This window comes from Gavialis gangeticus, unplaced genomic scaffold, assembly GCF_001723915.1.
Source record: "Gavialis gangeticus isolate Ggan-Ray unplaced genomic scaffold, GavGan_comp1, whole genome shotgun sequence".
Lineage (NCBI taxonomy): Eukaryota > Metazoa > Chordata > Crocodylia > Gavialidae > Gavialis > Gavialis gangeticus.
This window is the reverse complement of record NW_017729034.1, coordinates 38,872,879-38,888,246: the sequence shown is the minus strand read 5'-3', so window position 1 is coordinate 38,888,246 and position 15,368 is coordinate 38,872,879. Positions and strand designations below refer to the sequence as shown.

The 15,368-nt window shown below is 39.1% G+C and overlaps 1 protein-coding gene across 2 annotated transcripts in view; it reads left to right on the top strand.

Moving 5' to 3' along the window:
• The window catches only part of PRKD3 (protein kinase D3), a 74,206-nt gene extending 59,593 nt beyond the window's left edge, over positions 1 to 14,613 (top strand). For both annotated transcript variants that reach the window (XM_019526732.1, XM_019526731.1), the window contains 7 exons: positions 153 to 225; positions 4,059 to 4,165; positions 4,725 to 4,886; positions 5,534 to 5,632; positions 8,098 to 8,365; positions 9,192 to 9,277; positions 11,370 to 14,613. In XM_019526732.1, coding sequence (XP_019382277.1) covers positions 153 to 225; positions 4,059 to 4,165; positions 4,725 to 4,886; positions 5,534 to 5,632; positions 8,098 to 8,365; positions 9,192 to 9,277; positions 11,370 to 11,543 — 969 coding nt within the window. In that variant the 3' untranslated portion in view covers positions 11,544 to 14,613. The remainder of the gene's footprint in view (positions 1 to 152; positions 226 to 4,058; positions 4,166 to 4,724; positions 4,887 to 5,533; positions 5,633 to 8,097; positions 8,366 to 9,191; positions 9,278 to 11,369) is intronic.
• Positions 14,614 to 15,368: the final 755 nt, after the last annotated feature.

The following is a 15,368-nucleotide window of genomic DNA, read 5'->3' as shown; positions in this document are numbered from 1 at the left end:
TTCTGACCGTTCAGCATAGTGTTTGAATTTTTTAAGCTATTTGTTAATAAAGTTATTTTAGCATAATTTAACCAGTACCAGTGAATCTTAGAATGGCTGTTTGTTCTCTGATTTACTCTTGATATTTATAGCTTACGTATTTCATACAATAGGATATCAGCTCTGTGTACCAGATCTTTGCTGATGAGGTGCTGGGTTCTGGTCAGTTTGGCATTGTATATGGAGGTAAGTTACTGTAGGTTCTCATCATTTATTTACTCATGCTGGCAGTATGGTTGGTCAGTGTATCTGTTTAGGTACCTTTCTATAAAGTTAAATATTTTGTATCTGTGTACTCATAACTAAGTTGTCTTGGTGGCATACAGTTCTGTTGCTATAGTTTTTAATGTAAAAAAATACCCGTGACATCTTTTGTTTTGGATTAGGGCTGTCCAACTTTATATCTGGAGCCTGACATTCCCCCAGGTTGCATGCTGCTGGCACCCCATTCCTCCTCTTACTGTACTGTGCTGTAGCCCTGGGTCTCCCAGAGCCACAAGCTCCGGGGGCCCCATGAGCCATGTTACACCACTCCTAGAGATAGAAGTGGGGACAGGAAGCTGAAGCCAGAGGAGGGAAGGGGCAAATGCTCTAGGCAAGAACCTGTGGGCTGCAGTTTAACTTTGTGGGCTGTATGTGGTCCACAGCTTGCATACTGGACAGCCCTGGTTTAGTTGCATCTGCTCTTTAGATATAGTACCTTCAGAGTACAGCTCTGTGTTCCATGTAACTCCATTTTTAAATTAGCTTAATGTTTTATCTTTAAAAAAATGTTTAGTGGGGTTTACTTAGTATTTGAATAGACTTAAGAACAAACTACAATTTTGGCTTGGAATCTACTGTATTTTGTACATTGTTTTGACAGGTTCCATTTTGATTTTTTAAAAAGGTAAAATGTTAACTTCAAGCTAGCTATATCATATAGGGCTGAATCCCTTGGTTTCTAATGTGTGCAAATTCAACATAAAAAGTTATACTTATTGAGACACAGTCAAGTTAGTTGCACTTGTCTGAAATATCAGTATTTGTGTAAATTGTAAAACTGAAAACTGTAGTAAGTTGTACCTGAAGTTCCTATGCTCAGAAGGGAAAAAATATTTTTGCTTTGTTTCCTTTATCCTTCTTGCAATACTTTTTAAATAATATATTTCACTGTGTCTCCTGTTTCTGTGCTTATTTTTAGTACAATAACTGAGAAATAAATTGTGTGGTTTTGTAATTGCATTCTTTAATGGCATAGGTGCATGTATAGCATTTGAGACTACTTGTCAGTGCTTTCAGTAGCACAGGGAGATGTTAAGCATAATTTTTTTCATCACAGGTCTACATTTTAGGATCTGGATTTAGTTCTGTTGTCACTTTTTATAAAGAAAATGATTATCCTGCAACATTAAATTTGTTTGCAATGTTAAAAGCATGAAGAAATCTTAGAAAATAAAACAGGATCTGATTTTCTTTTATCTCATGCATTCCTTTCCAATAGCAAAGAGTTCGATCTGCCAGAAAGCAAGGAAGGAGGCAGAAGAATAATGAATAATTAATGATTAATTTAAAGGCAGCAACCATTCTTTCCACTTGTCATTTTGTCTCCTTTGTCAAGGAAGCATTGTGACTTTACCTTTGTGTATTAGCTGTGCTGCTTAAATTTTTTTCCTTATTTTGCAAGTTTTTGTGATAGAGATGTACATTAACAGGCTAGTTGCTTAATCCAAAAACTTCTTGCCTTTTTGAGTCTCTAAAGTGCAATATTATACATAAAGGAGTCCCTTAAAATATGGGCCAGGGGATGAATGACTGTAATACAAATACAGACAATTAAACTTTATTTGTATTCACTTTCTGGCTTATTCCCACAGTTATTCTGTCCTTTGTATGTAACTCCCTTGATGTTTTGTACAGTTGCTCCTTGATTCTGTGGCTGACGCGTTCAATGTTCAGATGAAAACATTTGTTCAGATTCTTTAATTACATCATTTACAATTTATCTTAGGATAATAAAAATACAAGAAAATGATAGAGCCCATAACAGTAATCTGATATTAGTGCTACGTACTGACTGCATTGATTATACTGTATTCCTTTATTGCTGACAGTACAGGTTGCCTCTGATATCCTCATATAAAATTATTTTTTTTAATGAAATAAAAACTTGGTTCTACTTGCTTCAAAATAATGTTCAATGAATAATTTAAGGCATCGTTTTCATTGTTACAAACCCATAGATTTGAGAGTTTTACTAAGGCACTCTATTTACTGCTTAGAATGGAGACCCCTTCTCTTTTTTGCAGAACACGGTACATAATTTTATTTCTTTTTGTCCCCTCTAAACAATTAGAAGAAACAGGAATTAAAGGAGTTGAAAATATTGAGGAATAGAGGGGAAGTTTGATTGGTAGAAAGGTTTGCTAGCACTCCCAAATTCAAGGCCTATGTATTAAAATGGTTTTGAACCTGCATTTTTAATATTAATTCTTTTTTGTGTCCATGCAACTCTAGTTTATCCTCCTGTACTACATATCTGTCAGTCTAATGGTCACCTGCTTATATAGTCTGAAGTTTAATGTTTATATTTTGGTTTTTGTGTTAGTCTACTATTGATGTTATTTCTTTTGCACTTTGGCATAATGTACTATCTAGTAGAGCTAGGATCTCTTCCTTGGCATTTGTTAGTTATTTTTAACCCTGTGGAGGTCTATAATTTTTAGATTTATTTCTGTGTCTCCTGTCACCCAAGGACTTGTTTGGTATTCATAATGAATAACAAAAAAAAAAGTGCAAATAGGTATTTTGAAATCCACGCAAAACTTTTCCTGTCATTCTAGGCTACATCACATTTTCATAGACCTTTTAATCTGTCTTAATTATTTTGTTTTGCAATCACTGATTGATTGCCTTGCTGGCAGTTGGAACTTGAATCAGGTCTTCATTACATTGACCTCATTTTGTCCAGTGGAAATTAGCTTATGCTTTTGATCATTTATTTATAATGTAAATTTTTAAGGCAGGTACAGTGTCATGTTGATTTACTTCATGAACTTACTATAACCTGAGTAAGTCAAGGCCACCCATACTGAATACAGAATTACTAGCTAGGTTGTTTTATGTGACTGTAGTTTGGTGTCCTTGTAGCATATGTCTAACAATGCATATAGCATTCTCTATGCCTTTCTCACTACAGTTGTATATTTTTCTGTATACTTTTCTGAAAGATTTCAGCGCTTTTGAGCAGATATTTCCATGTTCTTGTTTTGTTACAAACTCATTCTAGATTTAATATTAATTTGTTAGATTATTAGTCTTTCTGTGTCTGATCTAATTAACATTGCCTCTTAATTAAGAGCTTAATTTTAATGTTCTAGAAAACAGCTTGGTAGGTACAGCGGGTTGCGGGGAGCGAAAATGGGTAGACAGCTACACCCAGCACTTGAAACATTCCTTCTCTGTAAGGCAAGGCAGGCTGTTTCACCTTGAATTGGTATAAATTCCACTTGAGTGGTACAGCTCCAGCACCTACATGCTTCTCCTAACCTCAAGTCAGTGTTTTTGATGATGGTGTTGTATCTCCTGGGGAATGCTGTGTTGTCCTTCATGCATACAACTCTTACTCGAGGATAAGCCTGTACATCTTTACGGTAGGTTCCTGCACGCTGTAGAAGTATTCTTTCTGAGCTCTGGAACAACACAAGAGAGGATTCCTACTGTTTCCTCATAGCCATTCCTGCCATGAACATCAGCCTGGAAGTGGGAGCCAGGATTTTGTAGGTTCATGTGGGATTAATGGTGTATAGGTCATTTGCATAAGAGGGAATGTTACTTAGTGTACCATTTATCAATGTGTAGACTAGACAGCAAAGCAGTATGCACAGAAAATGGCTGTATTTCAGGGTTAGAACTTGTCATACTTGTCAGGCAGGTATTGAACACTTATACTTCTGGAAAATATGCGTTTTCCCTGTAACTTTTTATAAAGAGGAATGATTATTTCAGCCATATGATAGCTGATGTCACCTTTCTTTCAGGAAAACATAGGAAGACTGGAAGAGATGTGGCCATTAAAGTCATTGATAAAATGAGGTTCCCTACAAAACAGGAAAGTCAGCTTCGCAATGAAGTGGCCATTCTGCAGGTACAGGGAGATGCATTTTTAATATACGTTTGAGCTGATTGTTCTAGAAAAAATATAGATTTGTAATTAATGTGCCAAGCCACCCTGAAAGAACAGGGAGCCTGATTGTCAGCAAAATCAATACCTTTTTGCTAGCTGCTGTTTATTTACTGCTGTCACTGGGCCCAGTGACATGTACCTTGGCTTACTGATGACTGCCCCAAGAAGCAGACAAATTCATGTGATTTTTGGATAGCTACTTTTCTTGCCTGTCTATCCATATATTTTTTTCTTACCTCTGTATTATCTAATTGTGTCTGATTTGAAGTGGCTCATTTTGTAGACAGTCCGTGGATATAATTTCAGTTAAATAGAACAGTTAGTTCCAATGGTCAGCCTGCCAACACTTCATGTGCTAAGTCTTTCTACCTTAAAATATTTTCATTTGTTTGTCCTAGGCCTTTGTTTCTTATATAACTCTCAATTCATTTGCTTTTGTAATCGTAATTCAGAACTTTGTTTCTGTATTTGTATAGCCAGTTGTTTGAGATTCACATTCTTCATGTTAACCTTTCTCTAGAATTTGCACCACCCTGGGATTGTAAACCTGGAATGTATGTTTGAAACCCCAGAACGAGTCTTTGTTGTGATGGAAAAGCTGCATGGAGATATGCTAGAGATGATTTTGTCCAGTGAGAAAAGTAGGCTTCCAGAACGAATAACCAAATTCATGGTAACCCAGGTTGGTATTCCATTGCTGTCTGACCCCTTTACTTCATAGGCAGATTTTGATCTCTTATGCTTGTGTAGTAACTGAATGTACCCTAAAGGATAGTCTAGATTCAGTCATTATTTTTCAGGGGACACAGCAGTAATGGTAGGCTTCATATCTAATAGAGGTTGAAATGATGTGAAAAAAATTCAGATTTTTATTTTGAATGGCAATCTTCACTAGTAGTTTTTTTTTTAAGGTTAATTGCTTACATTTAAAGGGACATCAGAAGTTAAGTTTTTACAAAGGTACATGTATGTCTGGTTTAAAAAAAATAAAACAAAAATAACACCAGTTGAAAATTTGATTAGGGAAGCGAGAAGAAAAAACACCTTTGTATTCCTTCAGTGTGCTGAAAAACTGACGTCTGCAGCCCTGAATTATTGTATTGCTTATTATAGGGCTCAGCTACATTTAGGAGCAGTGGGCTGGTGCTTTTGACTTGGCCTGTGTGCATGCAAATCACCACTAATACCTGAGCTTTGCACGCCAAATAAAATTGTTCTTTTGGGCCCTAGGTTGCTGACCCTGACTTAGTATGTCTGATCTTTAGTGCCCAGACGCTTGCACTTGCTGTGCCTCTGTTAATTCTGAAAATGTGTTTTCTCTTTTTTTAGATACTCGTTGCTTTGAGAAATTTACACTTCAAAAATATTGTGCACTGTGATTTAAAACCGGAAAATGTACTACTAGCATCAGCAGAGCCATTCCCTCAAGTGAGTAAAGGTTTAACTATATCTCCTTTTGCTGTTAATTTTTTTGGATTCGAGGATTCAAAATTAGTCTGTCACGTGGCAGTGTTATGCTGATGGCAGCCAAAATCTAGCTAGAATTACTTGAATTTGTCTGAATTTAGTTTAGTTTGTTCATCTCTTCAAGTACTGTGCCTGACCTTTGGTGTGTAAAGGGAAATAAGATTCCAATCTAAATGAGAGCTTTCTAGCTGTGTAAGTGGATTTTTGGTGCTTTCACACAGGTTGTGATTGTTACCCTTACAGTGTGGATACATAAGCATTCACATGCAGACTGAGTATGCACAGTAGACTATGGGCTGCCTAGGTATGTGCATGGATGTGTAGGTACACCTGACCTGTATGTACTGCTTGGATGTATTGTCCTTCATGGTACAGCTGGGGATGGGGAAGTCATGAACATGTAGCTGGCCAGAAAAGCATAACTAATGGGTGTGGGGGAGAGACAACATATTTTGGTTGAAGTGGCTGAGTGATTATGGCACTTGACCAAGAAGTAGGACAAGTCCTCCCCCTTGGACCTGTGTCTCTCTGCCTCTTCCCTTCTATTACCACAGCACCACAGGTTAGGCATTATCTAGTCTTCTCTCCAGTGTTCTTTGTGAAGCTGAGCCACTGCACTTTGCATTTAATACTTGATAACATACATGGAGAACAGGGCAGTGGGGAAGTTTCTGCCTCACCAGGAACAAGGAATTAGGCAAGAAAATAACACCCCTCACTCCCTGCTTCCAGATCAGTACCCTTTTTTGCTGAGCCGCACAAGCTCACCCTCAAGCTCACTCTGTTCTTCCTGACCCCACATATCTCCCTCTTTTGACTGCCCAGTGGGATGGCTCAAAAATAAATGCTAGAGAGGAGACTGATAATGGCTAGCCTGTGGTGAGATGGTTAGAGCAGTGGGCTAAGAAGTCAGAGATGCAGGTTGAAAGTCCCCCTTGGTTGGGTCTGTCTAACATTTTGATAGGGACTGATCAGTGGGTCATTCCTTGATCTTGGTTAGGACCCATAGACATGAACAGAATACAAACTGCTAATAGTTTAGTTCCTCTAACTAGCATGATTTTTTTGTAGCAGGCTAACTTTGTGTATCATACTATAATGCAGCACTAATATTATTCATAATACTTCCCCCAATATGTCTGATTTGTTAAATACGTTGACAGAACTACTGCTAAGTACCACACTCTGGCTGCTGGTAGATGCTAAGGCAGCTGTGTGACTAGAGTCTGAAAAAGTATAAACCCTATTCCCCAAATTGCAGACACCATGCTTTGTGTAGCAGTGGGATTGGGACATACTTCCTCAAACCCCAATCACATGACTGCCAGCATGGGGGGAGGGGCTGTACCTCACTTTGAACATGGAAGTAGACCCTCCGCAGTTGTTGGATCTGTGACACCCTGGACATTTGAAAAGCATGTGCACAGCTGGGAGCTCTGGCTGAATGCCTGCATGCTTTTATATGTTCCCAAGCATTGTAAGCCTGACACTGGGGAGAAGCTCCTTGATGTTGAGCTCATGGTGCCCCCCATGCCACAGCTGGAGATGCGGAAGCCAGTTTAAAGATGTGCCTGTGCAAGCAGTGGGGAATGGGGAATCTCCCTCATCCCCAGCTGCTAACACTGAACAGCTCTTTTAACAGGCAAATGCAACTGGAGATGGGGGAGCTTTCCCCATTCCTCACTGCACATGTTGGGGGCCTCCCTAAACTAGTGCAGGCAGCAGCAGATGGGAAACGCTTCTTTGTGCCGGGTGCATTTTTAAAGTGGCGTGTGCAGCTGGGGATGGGAAAGCTATTCCATTCCTGGCTGCACTTGGTCCATTTAAAGAGCTGCTTGGCACGAGCAGCTGGGGATGGGGAAGCATCACCACTGCGCCGCCCCCCCCCACACACACACACACAAATACACCTCATGTCAGGTGCCTCCTCCAAACTGGTGTATGCAGCTGAGGATGGGCTCTGTCATCTCCCCACCTCCAGGAACGAGCGGTCTGTGCGCCAGACCCCCAGAGCTGCTTCATGTCCTGAGCCTTGCCAGGACCTAGCACCATAAAAAGCCTTAAAGGTTGCAGGCTGCAGAGCAAGGCTTTCCAAGGTGCCAGGTCCTGGTAAGCCTGCATCCTGACATGGACTGTCAACTGATTGTCAGTATTGGGGTGATGGGGCATTCCACACATTCAGTTTACGGTGCCATACAAACTAGCTACAAAGATGTTTTTTGAGTAATATGTTTGTGGCTGGTTTGCCATTTTGTGCTATCATAAATTTGATGAACGTGTGGCCAGTTACCATTTTTGTTGCATGATTAACACTCTAATCACCTCAGAATTATAATTTATGCCAGGGGTCTCTCTTTTGGGCACTCAAACATCTGTGAAGTCAACCAGAAGATTGTCAGTTTAACGGTTCTGTGCTACTTTTACAGGTGAAGTTGTGTGACTTTGGCTTTGCACGCATCATAGGTGAAAAGTCTTTTAGGCGCTCTGTGGTGGGAACCCCTGCTTATCTTGCCCCTGAAGTGCTCAGGAGTAAAGGTTACAATCGCTCTCTGGATATGTGGTCAGTGGGAGTTATCATCTATGTAAGCCTTAGTGGTACATTCCCATTTAACGAGGATGAAGATATAAATGATCAAATCCAAAATGCAGCATTTATGTATCCACCAAACCCTTGGAAGGAAATTTCTAGCGAAGGTAAAGAAATTGGAGAGAACACTTATAAGATGTTCTTTTAAAATTGTTATATTGTATAGTTTTTTTTGTTACATGTAGGTCTTTGGAATTAATTGTTTTTGAATTGTATTATGAGTTTGAGTCCCACACAAGTGTGAAAATTGCTGACAGCTTAATGACTCTCTGGCAAAGTAATATAATAGATGTGAAAAATCTTGTTTAAATGTGATAACATTTAAGTATTATTCTTGTGAAAAGAGGGACCAATGGATTTAATATCCAGATTTTCAGAAAGTGTTTTGATAAAAGTTGACACAATAGCTTATTTTATGGAAAAAAATATAGCTTGGATAACTTTGCTGAGGTTAAAAACAGGAGAACTAGAATTATGGATGTGTATCTTTTCTGAAAGCCAATAAAAGGTTACATTTTGCAAGTCTACATGTTGTTTCATATTTTAAAATATGTTATTGACTATTTAAGTACAACTGTGTATGTACATTCAGATATACAGATACATATAAAATATCTGCAAATAGTTGGAATTTTGCTCTAGAGCAGTCTTAAGTCCAGGATAGTTTGTATCTGGAGTTTTTGGTCCAGTCCTTTAATGAAGTGGATGAACCAGAATATGCAGATCTAAAGCCAGACGTCACCAAGGCTTAGGATTGTTCATGCTTGGACCTATCACTTGTGTTAAGTCTTAGAAATCATTGGTATGATTCAGCTTCATAAAGATAGGGTATATATTTTAGGTCACCCTTTTGGTGTTGCATGTACTGTAAATAGATTTGTATTAATGCTGTAAAATTGCTGAACATTTTTTATTATGGTCTCTTCCTTCCAGCCATTGATTTAATCAACAATCTTCTTCAAGTGAAGATGAGGAAACGTTTCAGTGTTGACAAATCTCTTAGTCACCCATGGCTACAGGTAGAAACTAATGTCTCTTTTATTTGCTAGGCTAAGAGCTGTATGTAGTTCTGTCATTTTAGATTCAGAGAACTTTATTAAAGATTGATTTTATGTTTAAAATACTACTGCCATGCTTTGCAACCACTGAGGTGGCAACTAGAATAACACTTTAACATTGAATGTGCCCATTCCTTCTCCCCCCTCATCTTTGGGAACCTTCCATCTCCTGATGGCTTCCTTCCTCATGTTGATAGGATTCTTGCCTTGTACTTTCAAGGGTTACTGTAGTGTTCTCATTAGAGGTCTGCCTTTTCCCCTTCAAAAGAACTGTAAAAACACCCTTGACTTGCATAGAGTTGACCTGTAACCAGAATATAGCACTGTTGTACATAGGAGAAGTCAACTCATGGCTCCTTTTGGGGCCACAGTAGTTGGTCATAGTGATGGCAGAGCAGATGACTCTGCAGCAGGCCCATAATAGTGTCGTACTGTCATCTACTCTGTATAATAGTGAGTGTTCCTTATGAGTGCTTAATTACAGTGGCTGCGAGATGGTGAGCTCAGCTTGTGTGGGGAAAGGTCTCAATGGCTGGGTAACTGATCAAGGATTTTATCTGTACTTAGTGACTTGCATAGTGAGGAGAGGATATTCTTCCAAAAATTAAACCTGAAAATCTGAGATCAGTTTATATGCAGGGCGAGCCTATAATTGGAACGATATAGTGTGTCAGTTTTTTCGGTCTGTCCCAGACTTACTTTATTTCCTATCTAACAGTAATATGTAGAGTTTTGCTCATTACAGCCCACTTTTTTCCCCTCAGTTCTGTCAATTACTGATACACTCAGCTTCACCAAGCATGTGCATGGATCTCAGGAACAGAACAAAGTGTAATTTGTAACGTGATTTGTACTCATTCCAGAAGAGGCAACTTGTAGCTGGGGGAAGGAGTTGAGAGAAAACTGCCAGTGTGGTTTATGCTTAGCTTCTAGGGCTGTGCGAAATTTTGCCAGCTGTTTTGATTCGACACTGTTTCAACTCATTTTGAGCTTGAAACAGCAAAATCGAATCGAAACAAAGGGCTTCAAAACAGCCTTGAAACAAAATGAGGCTAATTGAAATGTTTTGAAAGTTTTGAAATGTTTTGCGTTTCAAAGGCAGCAATGAGGTGGTGGGAGATGGGGGGGCGGAACCAGGGCTGTGCTCTCAGGAGCACCCGGGAGTGCAGCTCCGGCTCTCCCCACCTCTCGCTGCCAGACTGCGAGAAGCTGATCACAGTGTAGGGGAAGGGAATTGAGCCCGGGTTCAGTTCCCCTCCCGAGTGCTGTGATTGGGCTGGGGAAAGGAACTGAGCCTGATTTGCTCAGTTCCCATCCCCAGTGCTATGATCGGGCTGGGGTTGGGAAGTCAGCCCAAGTGGGCTGAGTTCGACCATCGTGCTAGGGAAAGGAACTGAGCCCAGCTGGGCTGACTTCCCATCCCAGCCCAATCTAGCATGGTGCGGGGTGGGGTGGGGGGAGAGATGGGAACTCAGCCCCGCTGGGCTGAATTGTTTCCCCAGTGGGATGGTCAGGTGAAACGTTGAAACAGCCTGTTTGCATGAAGCGAAATGGAACAGCTGTTTCTACTCAATGAAATTCGAAACAAAACACTGTCCTGTTCAAACCTTGAAACTCAAGTCAAAACAGAACAGTGCTGTTTTGCACAGCCCTATGGCTTCCTCTCCCTTCTTTATTTAATCTCAGTTTTTATGTCTAGGGAATTCTGAAGGAAAAGCCCAATCAGCAGTTCTTTGAGATTAATGTTTTAATTGCAACAATAATATGTTTATATACATAATTTAATTTTAACCTAGTGTCTCTCAGTTGTTATATGTCTGCTTTGGAATCATTTACCTTTGATAAATTACAGATATTAAATTTAATTATAGAATTAAAATTGGAGGGATTGAATTTATTTCAGGTTAGGCTACTGCATGGGAACCTAGTCTCATTTTGATTGATCTTTGTCTTCCAGTTAATCATCTGCAATTAAAGCCTAGAACTGCAAAATTTCTCTGACTATTGTGCTGCTATAAAGTTTCTTGAACCAGTCCCCTTTTTGTTTTTAAAGGATTATCAGACTTGGCTTGACCTGAGAGAGTTTGAAACTCGTATTGGAGAGCGTTACATTACCCATGAGAGTGATGATGCTCGCTGGAAAGAACATGCTCATGAGCACAACCTTGAATACCCCCAACATTTCATTATGGCTCCAAATCCAGACGATATGGAAGAAGACCCTTAATTTTCATCATGTTAACTGCATTACAGAAAGGCACTCCAGGCAGAAACTGATGCTGATACTCCCCTGAACAGCTGTTACTCCTTTGGATGATGTTTGTTGATTCAGTCCCCAAACCATGAAGGATCCTGCACTGGCAAGCAGCTAGATGAAGTGATCTGAAAAATGTTTCTCCATCTCTTAACTTCAACTATGAAATGTGATCTGACAGTGGGATAAGCCCATAGCAAGTTAGGTAACATTTCACTAGCTACATGGTTACAAAGCCATTGCTGATGTGTTATGCATACAGACTGAATGTGTGGTGTGCGTTTTCCACGTTTTTGTAGCCTACGCAATAACAATTTTTTATTGTTTCCTACTCCCTTATTTACTAAGCCATAGAGTACTGTTTTCTGGTATTTAGATACATCTCCCCTTTGCTAGGTTGTAAATTGTGGCAAGAGGCTGTAAAAAGAACTCAATATTGTATACCTTGACTAAATCACATCAAAATATGCTGAATTAGATTGTATACTCTGACAGGTGAAAGAACAGTTTGTCACTGTTAGACTGGTTGCTTATAGCCCTATCAAATTGAAAGACCTTTCTCCAGATGTTGGAAGAAGATAGCAAGACCTCATTTTATGTTCCTAATGAATGTTAACTGACAATCTAAAGAAAAGACAATCAGAAATCTGAGTAAGTCCCTAATGCTGTCCATTTAAACCACGATAGGATGTACATTAGTGTCCAAGATTTGCACGTGCCTTGGATAAATACCAATGGCATTTTGCCTTAATTTCCCATATAATACACAAATAGCTCACAAGGCTTTATGTAGCATATCCGTCCCCTGGGAAAACAGTTTCTTGTGGAAGGGTGTGAAAAACTACAGAAACCATATAAAATGCATTTCTTTTAGTTTGAATAACAAACATTTTAATATTGAACACTCGTTGCAGGTGCCCTGGACTTACCCTTTCACCAATATTTGTGGCCTAACAGGTGCTTTCTATACTCCTTTTCTACTAAATGGAATTAGGGTCCCACTTCCAGTTTCAAGAGAACACAAGTTAAAGTGGCTGCAGGCCTACATATGGCTGCTGCTGGGACAATAGAACAAAGCATCAGTCTCTCCTAGTTCAGCCTACTACCACATTTTGCTTTCCAGTCTTTCACCTGCACTCCCCTCTCACCTTTTTTCCTCTGCTACTTTCCTTAACTCTGTAATTTTTATGAAACTGAATTTGTGAGGCCCAGAGACACTCCCAAGTAGCTTTTTAATAGACCTTGGTTTACAGATGCTCAGCCATTGAGTGCTGCAGCAGGATGGAAAGGAAGCTGCAGCTTCCTTCAGAAATGATGCTGCCAGAAGATAGGTCAGCATCCCAAGTCTGTATGGTTTCAAGAAAATCCTGTGCTCAGTATTTTACATGGAGGCAGAAGGGGGGAAAAAAAATCTTCCTTCCATGTAACATTTTTTAGTTTGTTTAATGACCATAGATTTTCTCTTTGCATCATGTGAATGCAGTCACATTGGGAGTTTGATGCATGGTTCTGTATATCCCAGATAACCACTCCCAGTTCTGAAACTGAAGTTAGCTTTGGACACCTCTATCATGATTTTATAAGTAAATACCTCCTAGGTTTTAACTGCAAGGGCAGTAGAAACCTTTGGTGCGGCCCCAGTTTCTTAGAAGAGCTATCTTTTTGTATTAATGTTAATTTTTCATTGTCATTATTCAGGTAAGAGCAGGGAAGTAGATTTTTAATGATGGTTTTGCAAAGTTGTTTCAGGGTTATCAGCTATTCTTACATACACATGTGAACTGGCAGTGATATCAGTGGAAATGGCACAAGTGCATATCTGAGAGTAGAGCTGGGTCCATAACATACCCTTTTCCTGTTGTTCTTTCTCAGCCCAGATTATGTTGCTCCATTTTGTAGAGATCCATGTTACAAGCAGCTTAATCCATAGAGTGAAATTCTGAGCTGCCTTCCCAAATGGGACAGCAGTCACCTTTACCCCATTACCTGGAATACTGGTTTGTTCCTGAGACTGTCATTATATGATTTCTCCCTACAGCCACCAATGGGGTGATTTGTGCTCTGTACACTCCTTGCCTTACATATGCCATCTCCTAGCTTGCCCATAGTCTCAGGTTAGTGCAGCAGGCTTTATACATCATTCCGACACTGGGCAAATTCTCTCCCACGTGTGCTGCTGAAGCAGCGTAAAGGAATTACACTGGGAGATTAAATTTATTCTTTATCTTCGGAGCTCCATCCAAGGAAGATTTGCAGATTGGTCTTTTTACTGAGTGGAAGGAATAATTTTAGTTTTTGAAATAGAATGATAGCTTCTGGAGTTGTTGGGCTGTTAGTGACCAGTTTTTGGAAGAAATGCTTTCTTTTTTAGCTGTCTCCATTTCTCAGGTGATAAATTTCAGAGACGCCATTCTTCCTTTAGCCTACCTTCACTTCAGATGTGGTTGGGCTGCTTCTGAACTTTGACTTGATGTTGTTAACTCATTTCAAGACCTTCAGTTGCATTTAAAGGCAGGGGCTGGGGGGAGCACTGAAGCAGGCTTGGAGGAGAAGCTGGTTTTAATGGAGTAAGAGGCCTATGCTCCATTTCCCCTCTGTGAAGTGCTGCTTTCCAAAAAGGAGCTACTCAGAATTCCCAATTTCAGTTAAAAAAAAAAAAAAAGAGAATGGGCTTAATATTAAAGTACAAATTGTTAAAATTTAGATTTCATGAGGTTGGGAGATAAGATTATGGAGTTGAAAGTTAACCTACCAAAACCAAAAAATTTAGAAAAGAAATTATTAGTGAAATTTGCTTAGTTTTTCGTGCCCCTTCCTCTTATCCTGTGACTTTTTCATGGCGGTAAGATGCATTTCAAAAAAAAAAACTCCTCCGCCAATGAAATGCATTGCATTCATGCAAGTAGTGCTATGATGCTAGAAAAAAAGCTCGTGTAAAACTTACAGCCTCAAAAGGACACTGTCAAGTACTTTTTATATTTTTATACTTCCCATTGTTTGTAAATATCCTCTGATAAGCTTGAAAATAAAATTTATTTCCCTATCAGATTTGTCCTGTTCCATTTGCATGAATTCCTTCCTTCCCTTTGCTTTAAAATGTCCTTTAAAACAATGTTTTGCGTCTGTACTTGTGTTGATCCATTCATAGCTGTGGGAATTGGGTTAGTTTACTGCACCTACAAAACAAACAGCTCTTTAGCACAAATCTTATGAACAGTGACTTGGAAGATAATTCCTGACCTCCATATTTAGAATCCAGAGGACATCTCACAACTACTTTTAATATATTACAATTTAATAGTAAGTAAAGTGTGTGAGGTTTTATCTATGTTGTAGTATCCCTTAATGGGAAATGTTTTGGATTTTCACTTTCATATTGTTGAATTCTGGATTATAGTCCAGTATCCTCTTGTAGCAGTTACTTCTTGTAGTTCATTCTTTTACCAAACCAGTAGAAATTCAGGAACATCCTATAGTTCAAATTTAAGAATTTTACACATTCCATTGCTATATTTAATTGCATTGTTTTTTAAAGTTTTGCTCAGTTCCAGATGCTATTTAATTTTGAATGCTGTAAGAGATCACTTATTCTATATATATATTTTTGTTTAATGTCCTGAAGCTGTACCAGAATACTAGTGTATTCTCAATACTGCTACATGAGAGACATGTAAAATCTTTTCTTCTTTTGTTTAAAGTTTATTAAAGAGCCTAATCTTTCATTAACATAACAGCTCTTAAAGCTTGATTTAACTCCTATTTACTGCAGCGGTGCAGAATCTGGCTTAGAACTGTGAG